Source organism: Alligator mississippiensis, chromosome 7 (genome assembly GCF_030867095.1).
Source record: "Alligator mississippiensis isolate rAllMis1 chromosome 7, rAllMis1, whole genome shotgun sequence".
Lineage (NCBI taxonomy): Eukaryota > Metazoa > Chordata > Crocodylia > Alligatoridae > Alligator > Alligator mississippiensis.
Window position 1 is genome coordinate 64297607 of NC_081830.1, and position 27345 is coordinate 64324951.

General features: G+C 43.1%; 1 protein-coding gene across 2 annotated transcripts in view; it reads left to right on the forward strand.

Moving 5' to 3' along the window:
* Positions 1–27345, forward strand: part of ARHGEF26 (Rho guanine nucleotide exchange factor 26) — a 151506-nt gene that overhangs the window by 63035 nt on the left and 61126 nt on the right. For both annotated transcript variants that reach the window (XM_014602768.3, XM_059731049.1), the window contains 3 exons: positions 22910–23062; positions 23526–23655; positions 26783–26857. In XM_014602768.3, coding sequence (XP_014458254.2) covers positions 22910–23062; positions 23526–23655; positions 26783–26857 — 358 coding nt within the window. The remainder of the gene's footprint in view (positions 1–22909; positions 23063–23525; positions 23656–26782; positions 26858–27345) is intronic.

The window sequence follows — 27345 nt, forward strand, 5'->3', positions numbered from 1 at the left end:
GCCAGGGCAGGTTTTATACTGCTGGGGACAGCACAGATGCTGGCCTCAGGCTCTAGCTCCCCCTGGCTGGAGATCCGGGAGGAGCCAGGCAGGGTTATTTTGCCCCAAGTGGCACAATTTACTCTACAACAAAGTGCATGTTTGAGCACGTGCGCTGAGGCAAAAAGCCCCAGTTCAAATTTGCACCACTTCTATTTGAGCTGCTGCAAGTGTACATGCTTGCATGTGTGGATGTGCCCTGTGAGGCCAAATATCAATGCAGAAAAGCCTTGGGGAAGCCAGTGTTTCAGAACCCTGTGTTTCCAAATGTTTCTAAGTGTTCCCAAGTAATTTTTCTACAAACATGCTGGCCTCCTTAAAGTTCAGTATACTTGAAACAAAATTAATGTTTCCTTAGACACAAAAAAAAAATGATTTAATATCATAATGTTGCTGCCTGTAAGAAGCTGCAATTTTAACAAGGATACACTATGCTAGGAATAGTTGTCTGTCCCATTGGGAATGCACAGAGCACTCAAGTTGATACATAAATAAGGCAAAAGACAACCTTAATACATTTCACCTACACTCTTTAATGGAGTACCAGTCTCACCAGTGTCTTTAATGTTATATTTTGTAATAGTTATTACTTTTGTTGGATATCCAAGGAATGTTTAAAGCATAAGGAAAGACATAATCTCCCAAGCATATTACATACCAAATTTGATAAGCAGTACAGTTCAGATGTCTAATTTAAGGTATAACTAGTAACTGGTTTTATCTCAATAATTATCGTTCTGTCACTGAATATGTTATTCATGCATGATGGGCTGAAGAAGTAATAAAGCATTTAATCAGCTTGAATTTGGGATAACTTGGAAGTGGCCAAAGCTTTCCATCTCCATTGGAGAGGGTGGCCTTCCATCTCCATTGAAGGCAGTCTTCCATCTCCATTGAAAGGCAGTCTCCAGTTTAAGCAGTACCTTCACCCCAACGATCCTAAATTTCTTTATGATAATGTTCATACTGTTGCTTCCAGTGTGTCAGAATGCAACCAAATTTACCTCGCATCCAATTTCAGAAATCCTGTAAAACCATTTGTAATATCTGCATTGTTTTCTAAAGCTTTCTGAATATTGAAGGCAGTTAGAGTTGGTTTTAAGAGGCAGTTTTGATATTTTGTCTGAACTACCAGAAAAAAAGATAGTAAGTGTTCACTGAATATATTAATGGCTAGTAAATGTGATTAAGCTGCAAGTACTGTTCTGAACATCTGATAAGTAGTTTGCTGATTCTTGCAGATCTGCAGATGTAATCTGGACTATATTGCTGGAAAAGTTGTGTAGTTAAACATACATTTTTGAATAGTAGACTGACCTCCATTAGCTGTATGGAAGCAAAACAATTGGTTGCTAGTATGTACAATTAACTGGCAAATATATTTTTCCTTTTCCCTTAGCACTGCTATAAAATCTGAAGGGAAATTTCTGAGTCTCCAAATAACATGTCAGTTTGAAATTGTAATGGAAGAGTTTGTTTCTCACAGCCAGCAACTTATCTTGTGAAGTTTTTACAATCATTTTTCACATACGTGTTGAATCTTTATATCAAAAATGCCTTTGGAGTTTAAAGTTACGCAAACATTTTACAGGGGTGAAAGTAATGCATCAGTGAGATTAAATTTAATGAGGGCAGGCTTTCAGGGTCAAGTCTATATAGCATTTTCCTGTATCACATTTTCCCTGTCCTCACTTGACAAAGCTGTTAGATCTGCTGTGCCCATTTAGTTATTTCTTAACTGTAAACAACCTAGTTTCTTTAAATTAATCTTAAAGTTTGATTCTGTTCTTTAAGCGTAGCTTCTGCTTATGGATACCTGTTTTTGAGTCTAGAAACTTTTTGGAAATGGCAATGGTTCCAAGACTTCATTAGTTCTGTATTTAACAAAGATACTTTATTTCCCATTTTGCAGTTTTAATTATCTGGTATGCTTTAATCTCAGAAAGAATATCATTATGGCACTCATCATTTTTGGTTATTTTACAAGTTTCTTACTTGGGCACAGACCTACAATCATCCTCTGAAGATGTTTTGATAAGTGTAGGCAAATATATATTTGGCTGGTCATTAGTTTCTTACCATGATGCTTTAACTAGGAAATTAGAATGTGAATATGCACACATGACAGGAGAAAAAGGCCTGTGGCACATAAATAAAAGGTTGTTATGGAAACCAGCTCCTCCTCCTTTGCCTTATTACTGTGAGCAAAGTTCAGAAAATAGCTTGCTTTCTTCATGCTTTCACTATATAAATTCTATGCATGTCAGTGTGCTAAATGTTGAGGCTTTTTTGTTGTAGGTTTTCATATTAGTTCTGTCTAAAATCTAAGACTTTTTCACGTTAATATCACTTTATTTTGGACAGGGAGGGGATGGGGAAAGGGAAGCCCTGCTGTCATTCTCTTTAACTCAAAGGGTGCACATAATACCAGATAAAGCTTGAAATAAACTCTGTGTGTGTGTGGGGGGGGGGGAGGCAAAGGGGTTTGCACTTTATTTTGTAGCACAGCATGACATTCTTTCCTAAGAAGTATTTTCTCTGGAGTGACAGAGTTCTCTCTAGGAGGATTTTTTGTGAAATGAATGACTTGTAAGTTATTTTTAATGGTGACATGGGAAAATTGTGAGATCATGTATCAAAACTTTAAATGTATCCTACTGGTAATATCAAAATGAATTAGAATGTTCTTCTATAACACACATCCAAATCCACTTTGAATGACTGCCTTTTGTTTCATAGGAAGTTTTTGAGGAATCTCACAATTTTGATACTCCCAAGAGAGGAAAATGGGTTGAGAGCATGGCACTTTCAGTTAGTGAAACATTTCTATATTTTAAAAGCTTTACTGTTTATTATAACCAAACTCCCTCCTTTTATTCGAATCTGCAGCCACAATAACATGTTGCAGAATTGCAGAACTACAGTGGGGTACTGAAATTGCAGAATGAATGGTCTATAAAGGGGTGGGAAGAAGGGTTGGGAGGCATTGCCAACTTTATTCAAAGTGACACTTAAAGCAAGTAGCTTCCTTTGGCAGATTCACAGGGCTAGCCCTACACTACCTAAGTCAGGGAGGAGTTGAGGAAAGGGATATTTTGAAAGTCACCTGTGTTGCTTTCTTTCCAGTGCTACTAAACTCCCCTTATAGCTGACTCTCACCTCTAAAAATAAGGGTATGGTGCAGGCACGCACAATTGCTGCTCCTTCCTTATCCTCCCTCCCTTTGCTTTCCTTTGAATGCAGAACCATGCAAACGTGGTGGAATTATAAGGATAATGTTATATCTTTATAACATTAGAGCTATGCATATGTTAAATGTGGTTGGTTTTGGTTTTGAGGGTTTTTTTGGTTTTTTCTCTCACTGCTTTCATAACACAGATTCATAACTGGGGTGTGTTTGAACCTAGTAACAGTTTTTGTAATACTAATACTAGTATAATCTTTGAAGCATGTGATCAATAAAGGGTTGGTTGTTAGAAGCTTTAATTAATGTGTTGTTAAATATGTTAGAAGTTATTTTTAGGAAGCAAAAATTTTTCAGCTGAAATACACTTTGGTTCCTGCTCTGAAGTTAGAATCAGGCTTCAGCTTGCGAGTTGTGAATGTATGTGGTTGTCAAAGCAGGAATTTTAAACAGTTCGGCTGTTGACAGAGGTGACAAAAAACTTGCTTTATTGGAAGAGGCAGCACATTAGTTTGACCCAGCTCCACAGCATCCGTATAGATCGGGTGCTTCAGCAGGACTTTTTGGCAGTTTTATCTAGTAGCTGAAGAAGTGCCAAAAAGCCCCACTGAAGTGCCCAATCTATATAGACATTAGTTGGACTTGGCTCACTCAATATGATGCCTCTTCTGGGCATGTGCTGGGGCACACCAAGTTTGAAGTAAAATGCTGTTTATTTTGCAGCTTGTATAAGTGTCTTGTGGTCATTCTGCTAATTTCTTGGTGGTTCTTCTTCTTCTCTTTTTGCTTCTTCTGTTACATATCACTGTATTTATATTTACCACAGTATTTACATTTCATGGTGTATTCAGTGAAGGCACAGACTGTTTTTAAGTTATGGATAGAAAGCCATGTTATTCTGAAGTCGGGCAGCATGCAGGATCAAGATGCACCTTATAAACTAACTGAATCAGAAGTCAGATCTCTGGTTCAGTTAGCCTGGAAATAAGATAAATCTCCACCCTCTTGTCTGACTAGGACATGCTATAGAAAACTCTGATGCATGTTTTACATTGTTTAAAAAAAAAGTTCATAAATACAGAAATTTATTTTCTCATGAGGGTAGCAGAGTGCTGGCAGTCCCATTTCAGTCTACCTAGCCGATTTCCCTGAGACCAGAACTTTCACCCCAGTAATGAAGCCTTGTTTGTGGTTAATTAATCCGCTAAATGTTATGATTCTGAGACTACCTGCTTTTTCTCATTACTGGTGAATAACTTTTTCTGAGGTAGATAAAGAAGTTGCATCTCCTTTCCCTCTCTTCCAGCTGTTGAGGATCCCTAACTTCTGGCCATCAGCATGTGTCTGTGTTTTATCTCTGGAGCTACAATGTCAGGACTTCCAAGGAATTACCAGAACGTCCTTGGCTTCAGTCAACCTAATGCTCTGTTTAAGAGGCTGTGCATCCTGTTAGGCTCTCATGCTTTTCCTCAGGAAGATTTGGGGGGGTGGGAAGGCAGGGGCTTTGGGAGAGAGGATGTAAGGAATTGTATGATTTCCGTTTGATATCCTCCCTGATAATGCGGCATGCCCTCAGTTTGCTAGCACCTTCCCTGCCCTTTCCCACTGGGAATAGGAATAATGAGAGGTAGTGAGCTGTGTTATTCTGAAGTCCATCAGAAGGCAAGGTGGATATGCACCTTTATAAACTGATGAAATAAGATGCATATATAGAGAGCACAAGCTTTTATGAACTGAAATTCACTTCATAAGATAGGAATGAGACTGTTAGAGTTTCAGGATTAATACATTGATTTCTGAGGCACGGTGTTCTTCAGAATTGAATGGGCTATCTCAAAAATTATGGTAAGTACAGATGTTACACTTTTATTGAGTGGTAAGCATGCAGAAAACACTCCACAGCCATAACTGAAAAGATGGTCAGGCCATATAGAGCACTGTAAGAATGGCAAACCCCGCGCTTTGATTATCCTGGCTGTATTTGGTATCAGACTTCAGTGCTGAAGGTTAGAGCACCATAATAAATGTCTGTACCACATCCCATTGTGACTCATGTTGGTTCACATTTCACCAGCACCCCATGGGGCTTTGTGGCACCCCTCTTACTCTAGCCTCAGCCAGAGTTCATTTAGTCTGCCCAAGTGCTGGGCCAGTCCTGTCCTTAGGGTGTTACTGACAAGGGTCAGTGAATCCTCTGTCCCCAGGCCTGTCCACAGCCTCCCTCCAGTTAGCATAGATCGAGCCATACAAATAAAACTACTTGTTGCTGAATTTCTTTTATTGCATATTGTCATGGGTGTAGTTGAACAAGTGCTGAATGTGCTTCAGCTGGTATTTTGTCTTTGCTCACAGTTAACCTGTCTTAACAATTGTTTCATTTGCACTGATTCCTGGAATTGACAAGTTCCTTAATGGACATGAGGCTTTTGACATAAAATTGTATTTAACTCCTGGCTATTTAACATTGTTCAGAATGGCATCAAAATAAATTTGGTGATGAAAATGCCTTTTTACCCGAGCCTCTAACAAGGCACTTAATCGTTCTGTAACACTGTCAAATTGTGTTGTGCTTTTCAAAAACTGTTACAGAGTCCCTGGCAGAGACAGGAATCCCAACTCCTGTTACTATAAAAAATATACTTGAATATGCCCAAAATGCACAGCAGCACATGCATACTTACTAATATGTAATAGCACTGTTTCTCAGATTTTTCTGGGGAAACTGAATGTAGATATAGAATGTGAGAAGCACTTTTGCTGCCTGTGCTCAATACAGGATGCAGGACCAGACATCTATGAGTCCAGCTAATAGACCCGAAGTCCCAGAAACCTTGGATGTATTCAGTAGCCCATAAAGAAGCAAAGAGTGTTTCTGTGTTCTCAGGAGTGATGTGTAGGAGGTGCACGCGCACCCCCTGCAAAATGGTGCCACTTACACAGTCAGCGGCGCCTGCGGGATGTCTCCACTCGCCACCCCTGCCGGCATCTGCAGGTGGTCCCTGATGGCCCCTGGGTGCCGCCACCATCTGCAGGTGGTTGCCAAACTGTGGTCAGCGCTCGCCCCGCCCACCCCAGCCCCATCGCCGACAGTACCGGCGGCGTCTGCGGGATCTCCCTGCTCACTGCTGCCAGGCTCCTGCCGCCGCCAGTGCAGCTGTACCTCCCCAGCTGCCGGGGGCATGTGCCTTTCATGTGTGTTCTCATGTCTTAAAACCAAGTTCTAATAATTCTGGTCACTTGAGTAATGATTTCGAACCACGTGCACTTGATAGAAAGCAGTTTCAGACAGTCTCTTACAGAGGTTCAGGTATGCTCCTGGGAGTCCCACAGATGCATACGCAGGGCAGCTAGCTCTGTGAACTGTTTTTGTCAATCCCCCACATTTTTGTGGGTTTTATTAGTCACAGTACCATTTTACAGTTGTTGCTTTTCCTGGCTATATGAATAATAAGATCCAATGTTCTTACTATTCTTAATATACTGTTCTTCTCTTAGAGCAACTCACCATAAAAGAAAGAAAAACCCTCTGGGACACAGTATCTGTGATGTTTCCCTTAAGAAACTTCCCAGTCTTCAATGGGAGGAGCAGAAACTCTTTTCCCACCTTCCCAATCTGCTGCCTACAAAAGAAGCAATGACTTTATTTTCCCTTCTGAACCAAGTAGATTCCCAAAAATCTGTACAGAATTTAGGAAGCCACCAGACAAAAAGGATGACTTAGGATCACCAGGTATTTGGTACTGTGTCATTATTCCATCAGTTCTTTTCTCAGGGTGCCTTTACACAAGTGCAGAGGCTGCTCTGACATGCTGGAAATCCAGCACATCATAGAAAACTTGATTTAATCGAGACTGGTGGAGCATGACAATTGCAGCACTCCAGCAGCATCCTGTGTCTTGTGCATCAGCATCCCCACTCTTAAAAATGGCAGCAGGGGCAGCTGAACTAAAGCTCATTGAACAAGCTTTAGTTCAAGCACCTGTGCCACCATTGTTAAGTGTAAAGATGCCAATACAAGAGACATGATGGCACTTTTATTAGTGGGTCTTGGTGCCACTGTAATTAAAATGCCCCCCACCCCGTCCCCAACCCCAGAGCATGTGTAAAAATGCCCTAATTGCCTAATCAGCCATCACCCTAACACCTGGTAGGAGCCATTGTGCACCTGAATTACAGGCAGTGGAACTACTACCTGCAGTGCTAGCACAATATATTGTTTAGCAAGAAATTATTTGAAGGTTTTCAAAGGCATTGTTTGTTTGCAGTCAGGGCAGTAACACTTGCAATTAACTTTTTTGGGGGGGAGGATTAAGTTTATCACCAGTGATCTTGGTTTTCTGTTTAAAAATCCCAAATTCTAAGATTTTAAAACCCCCAAATCCACATTTTTCCACAATTGTAATGAAATGCCAAAAAAGAAATTCTAAATACCTATATATTTTGGCATTTGATTTTACTTTTTTTAATAATGGAAAATCAAAGGTCCCTTTGGCCCCTCCACTCACCAGGATGTGGGCCTAGGTGCAACTGTTCTCCACCCTTTCCCCCCTGCTAGTTTGTGGTGCTGAGCAGCCCTGATATGCTGGTGCCCTGCCCCTGCACATGCAGTTGCCCCTCATTCCTGATCCACAGCTCCCTGGCCCTGCCAGTGTTCCTCACTCCTGACCCACTGCCCCCAGCCCCACTGTGTAAGGAAAGGGGTAGGTAGAGGAAGGGGAGGTATGGGCACAGGCAATGCATTGTGCTGGGGGGGTGCTCCACAGCCCAGAGGTCAGGATCTGGCGCAGAAGGGAGTGCCATACCTTCATGGCTGCCAACGCGAAGGACGGTAGCATGGAGTTGTGCCCCCCACTGCAGCTGGGTGGATGGAGGTGCCTCACCATGGCAGCACAGTACTCCCTCCCATACCAGGTTTTGCCTGCTGGGCTGCAGAGGTAGCTCCTGCCCAGAGCTGGTCGAGCCCCACTTTACTCCGTGTTCCACTGTGGACGCAGAAATCTGGGGGGGGGGACACATTCCCCCCTCCCTCTCCAACACGTCACCTGTGCCCCTGCACCCTGTTGCTTGTGTCTCTCCCTGGCCTCATAGACTTATCTAATGGGAGTTGCTCTCCAGCACACTGTCTGGCTGCCGTGTACACATGTGCATGCACATATTAATGTGGCGCTCCCCCTGCCCCAAGTAGCCCCTTGCAGGCTGGAACTCTGGCAGCCTGCAAGAGGAAACCCATGGTTTCCCAGGTTTTTCTCCTTTAAAGGAGAAAAATCCACATTTTTCCATGGCAAATGGAAAACCTGGATCCCTGTTTATCACCAGGGAACCTGGTTTTCTCTAATGAAAAATCACAAATTCTTTGATTTAAAAAAAAAGGCACAATTTTTCTGATAACCTCGGAATCTGTGATTAAAATGAAAGGACCCTCACTGCCCCCTATAGCCACTCTGGCCTTGCTGGTGCCCCACACTCCCCCCACCCACAGCCCTCCCCAGCCCTGCTGGAGCCCCTCATTTTCCACCCACCACACACACACACAGCTCCCCGGCCCTGCTTATTCCACTCACTTCCCCCCACCCCACCAGACCTGCTGGTGTCCCTCGTCCTCCATCCACAGCCCCTTGCCCTCCCAGCCTTACCAGAGGGGACCCCCAGCTGCCAGAACTGTAGGGCCGGGGACCCGGGTCCACATCCCTCTGCCCCCGGCAGGAGTCAGTGGCAACTGCAGAAGAGCAGAGCCTGGCTCTCCACCCTGCTGCAGGCTTGGGTGGGGGTGGGGTCCCTACTACTGCTGTTGATGCTGCTGCTGCATACACTCCTGGTGGGGCTGGAGGGGACCCTGTGCCCTCCAGATCTGTGTGCAGGGCAGGAGCAGGGATGGGCACTGACTGTCCACTGTGAGCTTGGGTTCCCATCCTGCTGTCCTCCCACAGGGCCTCTGCAGCCCAACGGGTGCAGCCTGGTGCTACAGGTAACACCAGGGCCACACAGGGAAGCTCGTTACCGCTGCAAGCTCCATGCTGCCCTGGCAACGTGTCCCCTGCCCGTGCGGCAGCAGTGAGGAGCACAACCCCACATCTCCACACCTGTCAGTCATGGAATTTTCCCTTGATTTTCAGTTGGAGCAGGATTGGGTCTTTGTACTGTACTGTTTAGTTTATAAAGTACACCTGTAGCCTGCCTTTATTTGTATAATATCTGCTCTCTCCATCCTCATAATATCTATTCTCTCCATCTTTCACTCTCCAAAGTGTTTTCAGATGCATCTGAAGCAGTAAGAGGCTGCTTATTTCATAGTCCATCTATAAGGAGCAAACTAGCAGGCTGTAATGTAGATGATTACATGGTCAGGTGGGTGGCAAATTGCCTTAGGGGTCGCACCCAGAGTGTGGTGGTGGATGGGTCGGTATTGACCTGGAAAGATGTGGGCAGTGGAGTCCCGTAAGGCTCAGTTCTTGGACCAGTGCTATTTAATGTCTTCATCAGTGACTTGAATGAGGGCATAGAGAGCATGCTATCCAAGTTGGCAGATGATACCAAATTTTGGGGCAAAGTTAACACACCAGAGGGTAGGGAATGGATCCAGGTGGATCTGGTACAGAATATCCAGGTGCAGAATAAAATAAAATGCAGTTCAACAGACAAGTGCAAAGTGCTGCACCTAGGCAAAAAGAACCACCAACACACTTGCAGGCTGGGGGATGACCTTCTCAGAAGCACAGAAGTGGAAAGGGATCTTGGAGTCACAGTTGACTCCAAGATGAACATGAGTCATCAATGTGACAAAGTGATTAACAAGGCTCACCGCACTTTATCACACTTTATCATGCACTAGCTTGATGAACAGGTTCCCGTCTGTGCGGAAGTGGTCAGGCCATAGGCATTCAGTTTTGGGCACTGCACTTCAAGAGGGATGCAGAGAATCTTGAGAGGGTTCAGAGGAGGGCCACTCATATCGTCAAAGACCTGCAGGCAGGGCCCTATGAGGAGAGACTGAAGGGCCTAGATCTCTTCAGCCTTCGCAAGAGAAGGCTGAGAGATGATCTTGTGGCTGCCTATAAATTCATCAGGGGAAGGCAGCAGGGAATAGGAGATGCTCTATTTACTAGGGCACCCCCTGGAGTAACTAGGAACAACGCCCACAAATTGATGGAGAGGAAATTTAGGTTGGACGTTAGAAAGAACTTCTTCACAGTAAGGGTTGCCAGAATCTGGAATGGGCTTCCAAGAGAGATGGTGCTCTCCCCTACCTTGGGGGTCTTTAAGAGGAGACTGGACAAGCACCTAGCTCTGGTCATCTGACCCCAATGCTCTTTCCTGCCCAGGGCGGGGGGTCAGACTCGATGACCTACTGAGGTCCCTTCCGACCCTAACATTTATGAATCTATTCTGCCTTCTGCCTGTCTTCAGACACACGTGACCAAATACCTCTCAGAATAATTTTGTAATGTCCTGATACAAGCAGTATCTTGTTTAAACCAAGTTTGTGTTTGCTTAAGATTTTGTTTAGATCTGAGTGTTGAACCAAAATTTCTCTGGTTTTGCCTACTGCATTCAAAAATTGCTTTCACCTAGAGAAGGGATAAAGACTTAAATGTGAAACTCCAGTTTAGGTGAGGAGGGGAGTGTTTTCATTAAAGTCCTGGATCTGACACATGGTTTGGTTCCAGCGCTAGAATCATTCTGCTTATGTGATCTCGTCTTATCTCTGTCTCATACCTCCTTCATAATCTCCTTCCTTTTAAAATCTCATGTCTCTCCATACCACATATGCCACCATGATTCATCCTAACTTTCTACCTGTCTCAGGTTTACAAACTACATACCTAGATATTTTTTTAAAATATTGAAATGAATTCATAGTAACACAAAACAACTGGCTGATAGTATGTTGCCGTGTGCCTTCTCACTTGTGACATCTATATTTATATTGAAATTTCCTCAAAACAGGGATTTTGTACAGTGCCAATAAAGGATAGGGAAAGAAAGTGAAAGTGAAAAAAATGAAATTTAATCAAATTTGGCAAGTAGTATTTGGGGTTGAAATTCATAAGATGCTAGCAATAGAATTCACTGCACTAATGTCCTCCATTGTATAAGGGTGTAAAGTAAGGGTGGCTGAGCTGGGCCCTAAATATTTGCCATCATTTTTTATTTGGAGGGAAGACTCCTGCCATGTTCTGCATTCTCATTCGGTTCAGATTGACTCCCCTTTTTCTTCTTTGCTGATCATGAACTACCTAGTAGATGATCAACTAGCTAGTTAAGCGTATAGGTTGTTGTGGCTGGAGGGGGTACTGAACCTCCAAGCTGGGGTGATAGACAGATGCCCTACATGGTCCTGGAGGTATCAGGGTTATGGCTAGTCACCTTCTTGATTGGGGATCAAGGGCCCTTGAATTTTATGGCCTGGGTGGGGCTTGTGGCATTGCCAGAATTATAGGGTGTCTGCTGAAAGCTCCTGGACATCTTGAGATTGTGAAGGTGACACCCAAGCAGGGGCCACAAGCCTTTGAAGTAAGAGTGAGAACCATGTACCAAGAACTGCAGCTTTGCATATCCACCACTGCTTCCATCCATCTATCCATTTACCCTTCCAGCCTTCCACCCACCTCCTTGCAGCCAGACCCTCATGCACTCACAGGCACTGAGACCAAGGGCACCGCTGGGGACTATGGATAAACCCATCTGCCGCCACCAGCCAAACCCAGGCATGCAACTGGCAGTTTGGGGAAATAAAGGATTTGATCAGCATCTAGGGCAAGAACATCCAGCACCAGCTCCAGATATGGCATTGAATCAGAGATGTCTTCAAACACATCGCCCAGCAGATGCATGTGAGGGAGCACAATAAAGACTGGTTGCAGTGTCTCGTCAGGACCACATTGATGAATAGACATTATTACTACATGTTTGATGCTAGAAAGTGGTCTGTGGACTGGAGGCACAGGATGCTGTTCTACAAGGACCTGTGCTGCTTTCTTGCCAAAAACAGAGCAGTTGACACCCCCCACACACATGGGACTAGGGTATTCCAGAGGAGTTGTCTGCAGGGACCCAGCCTGAGGAGGAGGAGGAGGCAGTTCATGGAGGCCCTGAGACGATGGGCCCCACACAGGGGCTGTGACTGTTCTGGAGCAAGTGCTTTCACACACCAGTCCACTGTACCAGCCCCCCGCCACCCACCTCCCCAGTAAGAGCTCAGTGGGTGCTGTGCCAGTGTGACCCACAGCACCCAGGGCCCATCCTCCCAACTCTTTTCTTGGTGACTCAGGCCCTGCATGAGGACACTACGCAACCCATGATGGTAAGGTTTGCCTCAGCTTCAAGTGACCATGATGGGAACCCGGGTCCTGGGAGAAAAGCAGAGCCCTAAGGAGAGAAAGAAGGGAGAGGAAGGGGCAGTGGGAATGCTGAAGCTGCCACAGGCCTCTATGGTCATAGCTCTCTCTTAGGTCATTACAGCTGAGAAGCCTACAAAAGGGGGCAGGATGGAGTGGGGAATGCTGGGACATAGGAGGAGGGTGAATTGCCAGTTTTCCTCCCATCTCTTCCCTCCGCTACTGAAGCCTGGAGTCCAGCCAAAGCACAAGCCTACCTCTCCCCCCCTGCTCTTGGGTGTTAAAGAGAGCATTTGTCATTCAGTAGGATCATAAATCTGCCTAATTGACGTGTCCTTGCCATTTCTCTCAGGGCCATTATGTGCTCCATGGGAAATGGAGTTGCGTTTGTGTGTAAACAGCTCCCCCACTCCCCAAAGCACTCACGGAAAGGCATCATTAATGTTTATTGAGCTCAGCAAGCAAATACTAAACAACAGTTTTGGTAGGTTAGAGACAGGAGGTAGCATACAGCTGCAGTCATGGTGCAGCAGAGACAAGAAAAAAATGACCCCTTGTCAAAAATACCCCAGACTTCCCTTCCTTCCTCTCTCCCTCCCACTCCAGAAAAGGGACACATGTGATGGAAAGATTCCCACATGGCACCTGTTATCTCAACTGCTCAACTATTGCCGCCAGGGTGACTCCTGGGTTGTACACCTGTACAGGCTGGCAAGTGGCCCAACAGCACAGGTGTCTGCTCCTCCCCTCTGATCTGATCTGTGGGTGCAATCCAGTGGGTGCTGGCTGATTCTGCTTGTCACAGCACAGGCACTCACTATATCAACCCCTAGCCAATCCCACTCCTGCAATTGCAGTCTCATCCCCATCCCACACCTGCCCCCTCACCCCAACTCCTGCAAGCTAAGCATCCCCTCCCCCTCATCTGCAGGATCCACATCTGTGCACAGAAGGCCAGCTTGCAGTGACTGGCATGGTGGGTCCAGAACAGGTAGCCAAACACCTGCACAGTGCATGAAAGATGTGTGTATGAGGTGGCAGAGAAATAAAGAAGAGATGTTACAAGCTCTGGTCACACACTCTGATCTCAGGCCATGCACTGTGGACTCCTGGTGCCAGGGGCTACAAAATGGGGATAAGGAACAAAGCAGGACATATACAGGGGACGTGAACAGGCTGGGGTGTGCTTACATCTGGACATGACCAAGGGCTCCTGATAGCCACCTGCTGTTTGGAGGAGACACCCTGTGGTGCAGCTTTCCTAAGAGTCACAGCACCAGCATTAATGGGAATTAATGCACAAAGTACTGGACCCCTTGGGGTCCACTTACAATACACCTGAATGGCACCAGCACTGGCTCCTACAGTGAACCACATAGCCCTCCTCTGCAGGAGTGGGACAGCCACCTAGCCCTTCATGGCATGGTGAGCCCTGCTTCAAGGACTCTTCCTGGGGAGACAGGAGTAGGAGTCCCAAGGGGGAACCCCATGATGGCAGCTGTGAGGGAATGCTTCCCCCTGTGCCCTGACTCAGAGATGCTGGGGGGCAAGGGGGCACTGGGACAGGAGATGCGGCACATAGGAGCCACTGCCCCATGGTCCTAGGAGGCAAAAAGGCACCCAGCAGGGCCTGCTCTGGGGAACAACAGTGGGTGGGTGGAGCAACTCCAAGCTGCCCAAGACTCAATTTTGGGACTGTCAGGGTCACTATCACCCTTCCAGGCCCAATTTACTACCCCTGAGTGCTGGCGGTCACCCTGTATGCCCTGTCCCCTCCACACCCCACTCCCCCCAAGTGGTTCCAGGCCAGTCCTCAAGGATCACAGGGGTGCTCAGAATGGGAGAAAAAGTACGGTCCACCAGCCAGGAGGTCTGGGTGGGGAGGTATTCTGCTCCTGACCCTACTCCTGGCCCAGGTCCTGCTGTAGGGGAGTTGCATAGCCTTGTTGAGAATAGGTAGTCCCCCAGCTCAGGTTGGCTGCCTGACATGACCACTACATCTTGGTCAGGTCTGTGGGTCCATGGTCCTCAAAGGGGGAGACCTGATCCTGGGAGCTGAGGAGCCAGGGATCCCATGTGGAAGAACCAGGAGTCCTCAGTGCCTGCTGCGGCCATGCCTCCCAACCTGCACCTCCCCACCCCATCCCTAGCTCAGCAGCCATCTCCCAGCCTACAGCTCTCTCAGACAGACATTGGATCTGGGATCATGCACCTGTCCACCTCCTACACAGAGAACTGCCTGGTCTTGATTCCAGACCCATGAAAGTAGGGTGCCAGGTTTTGTGTATGCTGAGTTCTGGGGACACACACGCATACACACACGCATACACACAGGATCTAGTCATGTAAGACACACATGCACAAACACAGAACCCAGGCATCTGAAACACATGCACACCCACATTTAGACATGCAGAACCCAGTCATTTAGGGTGCACATGCATGCATGTACACACACATACAGAACCCAGGTGTCATATGCATGTGTACACACATGTACACAGGACTCAGGCATCTGAGAGACATGCATACACAGAACCCACCCAGTCATCTGAGACATACATACACATATGTACACACATAACCCAGGTGTTCAAGACTTTCACACGCTTGGAGAGCACAGAGTTCATTGGGTAGCCATGTGCAGGATGGCCAGCTGGTGGCTTATGGCCATAAGGGCACATGCTGTGATGACGTGCTGCCAAATCAGGTTCAGGTGGGCAGCTGTGTTGTTCTGCAGCCTCCAGCTAGACTCCCAAAGAATGATCAGCAGGACCTGCTGCAGCGCCTTGGTCTCCTTGCTTGGGTCTGCAAATTGGGAAACAAAGGCTTATGCAAGTCCCAGTGGCAGTGAGTCGAGGGCATAGTGGCCCATGCCCAGCACCTAATCAGGGGTGGCACCCCCATTCAGCTCCATTCAGGAGTCTTCAGCAACCCAGGGAAGCAGCAGGACATGCTTGGAGGTATGTGAGAGCCTCCCCCTACCTGCTGGGCTCAGTCTGTGCAGAAAGGCTCTGAGCCCCACACCACCAAAGAGCTAATATCTGTTCTATTCGGTCTCAATCTAATCTTGGGCACTTAGAGTAAAGCTCAAAAGTTAGAGAGCTTCTTCCTCGAAGTTCTTGAACACAAACATATAGGCTAAGGCCTATATGTTTGTTTTCCAAACTACAAAAGAAAATCCTCAGGAATTTTTAAGGCTTCTGACTTCTACAGTTGCTGGTACAGTAGATTCTAGTAGATGACTTCAATGGGCATACTGTCACTATTGATTGGGCCTTGGATGCTAAGTGTTTTGTGGTATGAACTCCGATAATACAAGAAGCTGAGCACTATGAAATGCTCATTGATTTTCTTGGGTATTATATTAAGTTGAGGCTGTCCAGCACCTTTCAGGATCCGGTTTTGAAGCACAAAAAGAAGTTATTCAAGAGGAAACAATGAAAATAATCAGGCAATAGTAGGGCTGTAGTCATAGATGTGCAAATCACTAGTTGCCATTAGCTTGCCAGCCCGTATGTTGCTATGGAGACAGTGACACTCTGGAAACAGGAACAGGGATGTTGGAAAGCCAGGGTCTTTCAGCTTTCAAGTTTGTAAGCCTTTCTTGCCTTCCAGATACAGCTAAATATATAGATAAATGTAAATATATATCTTAGAATACAGATACACAAGGTCATCTGTTCTGTGTGATACTCTGCTACTCTCAATTTCTTATTTAACAAGCTTCCATTTTTAACATTCAGCATTTTTTTCTGGTCATTGGCCAAATGTGGTGTTCTCTAAAAGTATTTTTATTTGTTATACATTCTAAATTCTGTTTATTGTTTGCCAGAATGGTCAGTGAGAAACAGAAAAAAAAATGAGACCCTTATTTTATGAATGTTGACATCAGGAAAGCAAAATATGTTTTAAACTTAGATTCATAGATGCTAGGGTTGGAAGGGACCTCAATAGATCATCGAGTCCGACCCCCATCGAGTCCGACTTATTTATATTTTGGCTAAATAACTAATGAAATGCAGTTACTTCCTTTATATTTCTTGGGGTTTTTTAATCTTGCACTTTGGCAAGCCTTTTACAATAGTTAAAGTGACTCCTACACACTTTGTTAAAAGCCAAATTACTGTTGCTGTTGGGTTTCTGATTGCATTCCTTTTTGTTATATTGCCATTGGGCTGAAGACAAAGAATATAGCATCGCTGTGGTGGCCACAGGGTTCTGCCTAAAGCATTTTGGTGTTATATTTATTACTTTAACATTTTTTGAGCAATGCGTAAATGCTATAACTGAAAGGGATAGAATGAGCAAGAGAATTTCATACAGATTTGAGAACCTGAAGACACATTTTATCTCTCTATTTTACACATTTTAGTCTCTCTATTACTCCCAGACAAAGCAAACATACAGATGTCCATGTCCATTGTCCTGGGATAAATCCTAAAAAGTTTCCCAGATAAGAGGTAGGTTTATCCCAGGATATTGTAAAATACATCTGTACAGTTATCCAGGAATTGCATTGCTGGATCAATGGCCTAAAAGTAGCAGTGCATTCAGCCACTCACTAAACCCTGATTATAAAGGTGATGAATGTACACATTAATTCTAGGATATTATTGTTTTAGGACAAACACATGCACAATTTATCCGGAGACAAATACAACCTCTGTTGCTACCCTTTCTTTCCTTTAGTAACCTGTTGTTTCATTTTCCAGATCTGTAAAGTATGAATAATACATCACAGGTATTTGAGGTATTTCACAGGTATCCAGGTTGTAGCTATATTGGTCTAAAGGAAGAAGCAATCAGGACTCGTAACAATCAGGACTTCAAAAATTGGCTAAAATTCAATATCTTCCATGTGTCAGGTATCCAGGTTTTTTAAATGAAATCTTCATAGTTTCCCAAGCAGGAAGCAACTGTGACCATCTGAAACCTGAGACACTGCCCTGGCTTTGTTTCAAGGTAATTTGCATCATCACAGAACCTCATATAGAGGTGAGAAACTCCAGACCAGCTATGAACTGAGTGCCCAAAGGACTTTTCCATCTATTGACTCCTCTGTGAAATCCTATGAAATATGAACTTTCATTTTTACCCAGGAGAACTTTTACAATCTTTTCTCCAATGCCTGATGAAGGGTGTTTGTGCCCAAAAGCTTGCAATTAATTTTTTTTTTTTTGCCAAGATCTTGTTGGTCTAATAAAAGATTTCATATCTACTATGAGTCCTGATTGCTTGAGGTATTTCACAGGTATTTAAAATTAAAATTATTTTAAGTCCTTTGAATGCATGCAGTGCTGCATAAGAGATACAGTAGATAATAAAGAGAAAGTATTAGCTATCTTTGCAACATTGCAGCATACTTTAATTCTTAGATGGTTAAATTTGAATATGTTGAATGCTTCATTACATGGTATGGTGATAGATTTTGATCCTTATGCTGTTTTAACTCTAGAGTAACTCTAGGAACTATGGGAGACTTGTGGTTATGTGCTGTCAATAAAAAGTACATTTCTAATATCCCTTCTGTCCTAATGAAAATTGACATGTGAGTTTGGAACCATATACTTAACTGTCAGTCTAAACCAGCATAGCTCCACTGTCTGGGAACAACTGTTGCCAGAAATTTGTGCAGAAGTGGGGGGAGGGGAGGGAACACTCCCTGCCATATTCTTAAACTGTATGTGGAGGGAATTAGCATGTTAAAACAGGATTCCAACCCATGTTCCTGGTGGGAAGCAATAAAAGTCCAACATTAAGAACCTGAGGTAGAAATATTGGGGAGAGGGAATCATTTTAAGTAAAAGTTTGAATTTTTCTTTGATGGCAGGGGGGGAGCTAGAAGCAAAGAATGATTTGTATTTGGTGGAAAACTGATAAAGAAAGGTTGAGGTACTAAAAAGGTCCCCAAGTCTCTCCATGCAAGTAAATCTGTTTCTCCTAGCTCATAGAATGAAAAGTTAGAGGACCCAAAATGATATGAGAATAGAAAAGATCATTGAAAGGTTTTGAGCAGTTCTGTCATATGGGCTAGGGACAGACATTCAAAAAGCCTGAGCCTGAATTGATTCAATCTTTGCAGGTTAGTCTAAGCTGTGCAGCTTAAACTGATTAATAGCTGAACAGACATTTTCTGTTAAATCAGGAAATGCAGCTACATGCCTGCAGTGCCAGCAGCCAGGGGTACTAGAGCATGCCTGCCAGCCACTACCAAAGGGGAGGGAAGAGAGACACCCTCCAAGGCTGTGTCCTTCCTGCTGGAGTGGAGGGGGCATGGCCAGGCACCAGCCAGGCCAGGGGGAGGAGGCAGCTACTGTCAAACTGCGGAGTGGGGATGGGCAAAAAGTCCTTTCTCTAAAGCAAGCATGTATTGAATACAGCAGTTCTACCTCTAGAGATCCCTATAATCCAATGCACCTGAAGAAATAGAAGTATATCTTATCACTGTCAGAGAAATGGGAATTAGGTTCCCGTGTGACATAAGCCAAGGCCTACAATATCTTCATTAGAAGGCCCAAGTATGCATGTAAATGTGTATCCATTTGTCCAGTATCTTAAGTCTTATACAGTAACTTTTTGCAGTGAATTTGAGAAGACTGGTCCTCTTAGATTTAATGGGTTGGTTTGTCCTGAGGAATTTGTAGCTGTTACCTTGAGCCTTTTTAACTTACACTAAACTTCTGCTGAAGTTGATGAATGCTTTGCCTGTGCACATGAAGCATAATTAAGCCACAAAATATGACATGTTCATATAAATTATATAAATTAACTTACATGTCTTAAGGCATTTTGGACAATCAGTGGTTAAAGCTGTCCAGATTAGCAGACTGGCAGAGTAAATATCAAAGCACTGTTCTTGATTAATGTTTAACTGAAGGTTAGTGATGAAAGCCCTTAGCAACTGAATGCCCTCAACAAGAGCCACAGTTACAAACAGACGGAGAGAGACCGTTTTTGTCAATGGAGAGGTATAACTGATTGAAGCTTAATCTGGTCTTCCCTGGATTGAAAAGAAAAGAAAAAAAATTAAAATTCCATCTTCTAAATTGGTTGTGTATGGCCTGTAGGAAAATAGCAATCTGGCCTTCCATTAGACTATTAACAAATTGGAGATTTATTTTAAGAAGCAATGATAAGAGGAAAGAATTAAACCCTCCTGTGGTCTTGTTTAACTTTTTACTCGGGATCCGAGTTTAGTCAGAAAAGTCAAAGTCAAAGACATTAAAAACACTTGAATAAATCCTTCTGATATTGAACAAAAGGCCAGATCCAGCTTGGGTCTAGTTTATGGGGATAAACACTTTTGACATATCAGAACTAATCTTTAAACCTAGCACCACCTGTAAAAAAACTAGTAAACTGATTTTCTGAAATCACTGGTTTCATTATAATAAAAGTAAACTGGATGCACACTAGGAAACCCCCTGGTCCAGATCTCAATTTATGATATTCATAATGCTGGATGTAAAAGTATCTACTAGCCCTAAAGGTAGGGAGTCTTTCAGCATGATTTCTTCCTCTGTTCCTAAAACACTCCTAACCTGTATCTTTTACTGTTCCCTGAAGGAGCTACACTATTTGATGACCAACATAACACCTGACAAAGCACCTGATAAATTTTAAAAGTGGATTTTCTAGCCCACATGGTCAAATACCTTTTCAGCAAACCAACATTAATCAGCAACGTGCTAAGAATTTCTTAGAGCTATGAAACTTGCCTGAGCTGAGCAGAGTAGAAATGGTTTCCAGTCACTGCCTACAAGTTGTGCTGGTCAGTATTTTAAACCTGAATATTATAATTCATCATAAGAATATTAATAGACAACATAGCTTGCAAACTGTTCTCCTGTCTGGTTAATAAAAATCTGAAGAGCCCCAGAGAAAATTGAGACCAACCATCTTTAATACTTTAAGACCAACTTTAATACTTCAGTGTGAATGTGTGTGTGTGTGTGTGTGTGTGTGTGTGTGTGTGTGTGTGTGTGTGTTGGAAAAGAACAACAACTGCAAAATATATATATCAAGTATGACATTTGTTTTCAGCTTGGTGTTCTTTTCCAGTCAATACACTTTGCCAAATCATCTGAACAGTATTTAATGTAAATAAATCAATGGCAGCCTGTGGCATCTCATGCATCAAAAAAAGCAGGAGTGACATTAAAGGAATTGCAAAGATGTCATGCTTCTTAGAACTGGAGAAGTGTCATTGTAACTGCTGTAGTTATTGTAGCTCTACCACCAGGTAAGAACTAACTGTGTGAGAGAAAATGCCAAATACATTATCCTTCAAAAGCATTGCCATTGATTAGAGTAATACATTTTAAAGATTGGCCCCATTTCCACTTCCTCATCTGTTTTGACCAGATCATTGATCATCTAATGAAACTTTTAATGAAATCTTATCAATATTTTGATGTCAATTTCACTTTTGTGAGTTAGGATTGCTTAAAAATAATGCTTGATAATTGTGGATATCCCAAACTATTACATAAAAAGTCCAGAGTACACAATTTTACTGAAAGATCAGGCTTGCTTTTTTCTTTTTGTCTTAAATTTCTTGCTTATAATGTTGATTTAATGGTAAAATGACCTGTGGACTGTTTAGGAGTGGTGAAAATGCCTCGTTCTCTGAGTCACTTAGCATATCAGTGTACAGTTTACTTTAATTTTAATCTGAGTTTTGCAGTTCACCTTTAAGCCTGTGAGAGGTTTTCCAATTTCCATTGTAGCTATGCTATTTGACTTTCTTTATGACAAGGGGAAAAGATTCTTTCCTCATGTTCAAGTTGTTTTAGTTTCTTTTTAAACCACGTCAGTGAAAGTATGGCTAAGTACAGATGTTCCAAAAGCCCCTAGTGGAAGCACTCTTACTTACCATATTTTACTCAAAGTATGGTAAGTCAGAGCAGGAGCCAACTGAAGAGATGTTTACTATTTGGTGAGGGGCTTATAGCCTAGCCACACTGGCTGCTGGGGGCACTCTCATATGCCTCCCAGGAGGTTGCCAGAGCAGCCCCTCACTCCAGCCCTGCCCCCCTCTTCCCTCCAGCTGGTGACTGTCAGTAGTGGCTCAGGGGAAGTGGGGGAGAAAAGAAGCACCCCCATCATGAAGGCTGCCTCAACTGGCTGGGGCCTGGAGGGTGTTGGCTGAGTCTGCATGGAGGGGCTCCCTTCCCTCCACCCGACTTCTTGACAGCTGCAGATAGAAGCTGCAGAGTGGCATGGCCTGGTCAGGACTGCTGCAGGGAAGGGCTCTGGGGTCTATGTCCTAATGTATCACTGCCTGGCCAGGGCTGCTGTGGTGGAGAGACCCCAGAGCCCTTCCCCAACAATAGCCCTGGCCAGGGTGCTGTGAATGGGGAGACGCTGGAGCCCTTCCCCCACAGCACCCCCCACAACTGGGGCACTGGCAGGAACAGAAACTCCCCTTTCCCCATCCCCCTGCCAGGCTGCTGGAGGGGCTGGGATTGGAGGCTGTCACTGCCTGGGATGGCAGCGATTGCACTCTAAGTTAACCCTTGACGTGGTCTGGCCAGATGTTCGATAAAGCATTCTAGCAGTATGTGTTTAGGTTAGTACACATCCATCCAGGGTTAATTTAGAGCGGGATCTGGCATTTTAAAAATGCTTTATGTGTCATGACTGTCTGTTCTGTTAGGGCTGTAAAGTTTTCTGCATGCTTAAAGCTTATTAAGTGTAGTGTCTTTGCCCACGCTATAGTTTCAATTGGTGTTAGTCCTGTTCTTTCTAAATGGTTGTTAATTTGTGAAACAGTAATTTGACCATTATCAATTTTTTTACAGTCCGTCCAGCTACATTGCCATTTCTTACACTTTAATGTGCAAGAGGTACATAAGTAATCGAATCAAAAGGATAATGAGTTTACATCCATTAACCTGTTTCTACCTCAGAATTCTCAAACTTCTCAGCTTTGTCCCTGGTTTCTTGGAGTTTTTGGTGAATAACTTTGTTATATCTTCTCATGTCATATCAAGCAAAACTTTTGCATGGCCATTGTGAAACCAAGTCTAGTCAAAGGTAACCCTAAGCCTAGAGGCCTACTGAGCTCGTGTGCTGAAGGCACATCAGTTTCTGGAACCTGTAGCATTCATGAGACTGATGTAGTTAACATCATATCTGACCACCTTTGACTCCCATCTTGAATAACCAGATACCATCTGTCACTGGGGCAACTGAGAGGGACCTTTGGTACAAGTCCAGATCAGAGCTTGATCCCACATGTCAGAAGCCATAGAGATACACCTTACCCACTCTGCCACTGCACCCATCTTTGAGAATATGTTTGCCAAAATTATCATTTGCCAAATCATTTCTTTTTCTTTTTCAGGTTCTTTAAAGAACTTGAAATGAGGCATCAGAACAACATCTTCATAGATGACATCAGTGACATTGTTGAAAAGCATACAACATCAACCTTTGACCCATATGTGAAATATTGCACTAATGAGGTCTACCAGCAGCGAACACTCCAGAAACTATTGTAAGAAATTATGCTTTGAATGTCAGGATGTAAAATCACCCCCTTAATAGTAGGAGTCAGCAGCCCATATAGGAACGAGTGCAGCAAAGAATGTAAGCATGTGCTTATCTAAAAGCACATGTTCAAATTCGACATAAGAAATTAAGGGTAAAAAATATGTCTGGCTGTACAGTACAATCTTATTGTGATCATGTGTAGAACTCTGTTCCCATTGATAAGTTTTCCCAATTTATTTTTGTCATACATTGTGTTATGTGTATAGCATTCATGTTTCTAAATAAACTGTTCTGTATCATACTTCTAAATAAACTGTTTTGAATACTAAAAGAATATGATTCCTCACAAGCCACCATTCCTCAGATTAATGACATCACTGTTTATTTGAAAAGAAAAGAAAACACATTTTTGTTAAAATACTCATCTTTAAAAAAAACAAACAAAAAACCCCCTTGTTTTTCTACAGAGCTACAAATCCAACATTCAAAGAAGTGCTGTCACGGATCGAATCCCATGAAGACTGCAGGAATTTACCGATGATCTCTTTCCTCATTCTCCCAATGCAGAGGGTTACACGCCTTCCATTACTGATGGATGTGAGAACAGAGTTACTTTTTTCCTCTCATATTTTGTATACTTAGAAATTCAACAATCTCTACTTTTTCATTACTGGACCATTTCTACCTCTTAAGTGTAGCTCTTTTAGACTGGGCCACTAGCTAGATAAACTGGTCTGTCACCAACAAAATGGCAATTGTAAAATTTGTGGTATAAAATTGTGGTTAAATCTGGTTGCAGGTACCAGAGAAAACACATATACAAAACTACAACTAGAGCTATAGTCCCTCAGTTCAAAAAACACAGACTAGCTACTTTGGGGGTTCAGGGATGGTTCCATTTCTAGGCCTCAGCCCCATCCACTTACATTGATAAACTGTTACTCACAGGAATGTTCTCAGTGAACCTGTTAATTAAGGGGCAGGAAGATCACAATCTGCTTTTAGCTAAGACATCTAGTAATAGGTCCTGTACACTCAATGGGGCAGCTGCTACAGAGTAATATCATTGGCATATTTAGCCAGAAATCAATATAGTAACCTGTGGATGCCACCTCCCAGAAGGTCATAATATTGATTGGAAGAGTCAGGAAGTAGAGATGGAAATTCGAGGAAAACATCTGTACTTATGAGGTTTTTAGCATTTCTGTATGGATGCCAGAAATCAATTATGATCTGGACCATTGCCAATGGTGTGAATTAAAGTCACTACTTGAATTCTACCTTTAATAGGATCCAGATCAGAACATACAAAGGCAAGATTAAGATTCAGTTAGGAATTCTGTAATAACCCTGAGTATATATTCAATATTTTACAGTGACTGCTTGAAGTGGTCCTTCAGGTGATAGGAGTAGAAAGTTTATATATTCCAGGTGTCTAATCATGCTCTATTGTGCCATAAAACCCTGTGTTTAAATAAAAGAATCCATCACCCACCCAGTATTTTTCCCTTTCTCTCTAAATTTAAGACATTCCATTTTTGTTGTTTCAGATAATTTAAGAAAAATAATATGAAAAATATGAAGACTTTTTTTCTGGGGTATTGACACAGTTTTGGAGGCATTTCAAAAGGGGTTAAACATGGAGGCCTTTGCTACATTTGCATTGCACCCAACCTGTCCATACATAACAATTAGAATATAACAGTTGTTGTCCATGCCTTGGGAGATGGATTTCTATACTTTATGTTAATTTATTTCTTTACAGTAATTTTTCATTTCACTCTAGCTGTAATATAGGAAAGATGATTCCCTTATTACATTCAGACCAAAACCACAATTTTCCTGGGTTCATATTACAGGTATTGCAATATATGCATTACTCCAAGAAAAAAAAATGTAATTTAGCCCCTTCTTCATTAGGAATACTTAATGCCAGATGTTTGTTCCAACTAGTGAAAGTAAAGTTTTCCAGTATGTGAAACTGTCATGTTTAATACATTGATCAAATTCATCTTTTGCTACTTTGTGGACAGTTCAATTCTATGGTTCTATTGATTCTCCTTCAGATTTTTGTTTTAAGACCATTTCTACATTTTCTGTGTTTTCTTACTGCTGTCAGTCCTCATAACAGTACAGCACAGAGAGCAGTTGGTAGTATGTTCCCAATAGATAGTTTCCAGAGAGGGTGAAGGTATAGCAGCCCATTGCAAACACTAATTTCATACAGTTAGACCAGTGGTTTTCAAACTTCATAATGTCACAGAATCCTTTTGCTCGCACTGGACCTGAGACTTTGTTCCCGGTGAGCACAACTTTTCTGAATGAAACCAATCACGACCCCTTCCATTTGATAATAGGTGAATGTTATTGATACACAGTAATAGCGAGTAAGATTACTCCAAGCAAAGCAAGCAAAATAACAGCACATTCCTACTTATTTACCAGCCCTAGAGTTTCACAAGATGGTATGTGTGGCTGGGATGTGAATGCCACCTCGTGGTTCTTGCTTGAATCGGGATGTCAGCAGCCTTGTAGGTTGGGAGTCGATGTCTCATCCAAATAATTGCCCCAAAACTTCCTCCTTTTGTTTCTTTTTCTCCTGATGATTCTTCATTTCTGGGTACCATTATTTGGTTTTCCTGTGGCCATAATGCTGTCCACATTTTGCCCTGTCAGCCTCATCCCTTGTTTCTTTAAAAACATGACATGCATATATCTGAATTTGATCATTTGTTGGTACCTTAATTCGGTAGTTTCTGGTCTTCTAATTTGGTCAGGATATCTCACCAAGTTACAGTGGGTCATTGTGACCTGATACAAATTGTACATGTTCCTATCTTATTATGGGTTCTAAGGAAGCAAAGTGCTTGTTTTTCTGCTGCATGTTCTCAGTTTCCCCGGATGTATGTGCCTGTCTGTCTGCTAGCTTTGGATCCCTGGATTCTAACGTGCTGAGAACCTGAATATTCACTACAGACTTTAGAAACCAGTTAACCCTTGCCATTACCCCTGGACCATCATCCTAATGCAAGCCAATTTCTAAAAGCGAATTTCTAATATCATTGTCTAGCCATCACCTTTCATATTACTTATTCTGCTGCAGAACCCCTTCCCCTGTCTTAAAGAGCTGACATGGAGCTGAGCAACCTAATCTTGCAAGGGTGGTTCAGCTCTTCTTGGCCCACTCTGCCATTACCCCTTCTCTTTGTGGAACCTCTTATGATCTAGAACCCCAGGGTCCCTCAGAACACAGTTTGAAAACCACTGGGTTAGAAAATTTTCAGCAGATGTTCAGCAATAAATTGAAACATTAAGAACCAGATTATGCCATGTTTTACATGGAAGGGATAAAGGACAAAAGGAATCTCCTTTATCCCCCTTTTTGCATGGTCTGCATAAGCCACAGGCATAACTAAAATGGAGTGCAGGATCTGTGGCCTTCCAAAATGCTTAGGAGGATATGGCTTATCTCTTTCCTCTGCAGGGGACCACAGATTGAGACCGGCACGCAAGGGGAAAGATACGCCACACTCCCTGAAGGGCATCTCTGTGGGTGTCCCCTTAAGCACACAGATGAGGTCTGGTAAATGAGAAGGTGCATTCAGGTGTGGGACTGAGCACCTTCAGGGTTAATCTCACAGGTGCATCTTCATTCTGTAATTGTGTTTTAGATGTAACAGTCTGAAGTGTTCAGATCCCTGAAAAGGCTCATTCTTTCTTTCAGACTATTTGTCAGAAAACCCCCAAAGACTCACCAAAATATGAGGACTGCAAACGAGCTTTGAAAGAAGTAAGCAAGGTAAGTTTTTAAAAACTCAATCCTGCTTCATACCCACACCTGGTTTTCTTCTTCTTTTCCCCAGCTGTATAGTCAATTTATCATTCCAGTATGGGAGGGAGTCACTTTTCCTTTTCTGAACAATAAGTGGCTTACTTGATGTCTATGTAGTTTTCCCTTTATTACTTGCTTTGGTTGTGCTTTTTTATTGTTCATTATCCAAAGAAGGGATAAAAGGTATGACAGAGTATACTTATAGCAGGGAAACCACCATGAAACTGGATCTTCATGAAAATTAAAGGATTGCTTTTTAAAAATAAAATGAAATAATTCCTGTGTGTCAGTCTGAGAGAGATGCATTGAAATTCCCTTGTCATTCTGGAGCAAGAACTTCTTTACTGAGTACTGAAAACAAAAGAAATTCCATGCATAGATTGTAAATATTGACCACAGTTGATCTTATGATAACCTCCGGTATGTTCCTGTTAACGCTGTATGACTAGATTTCA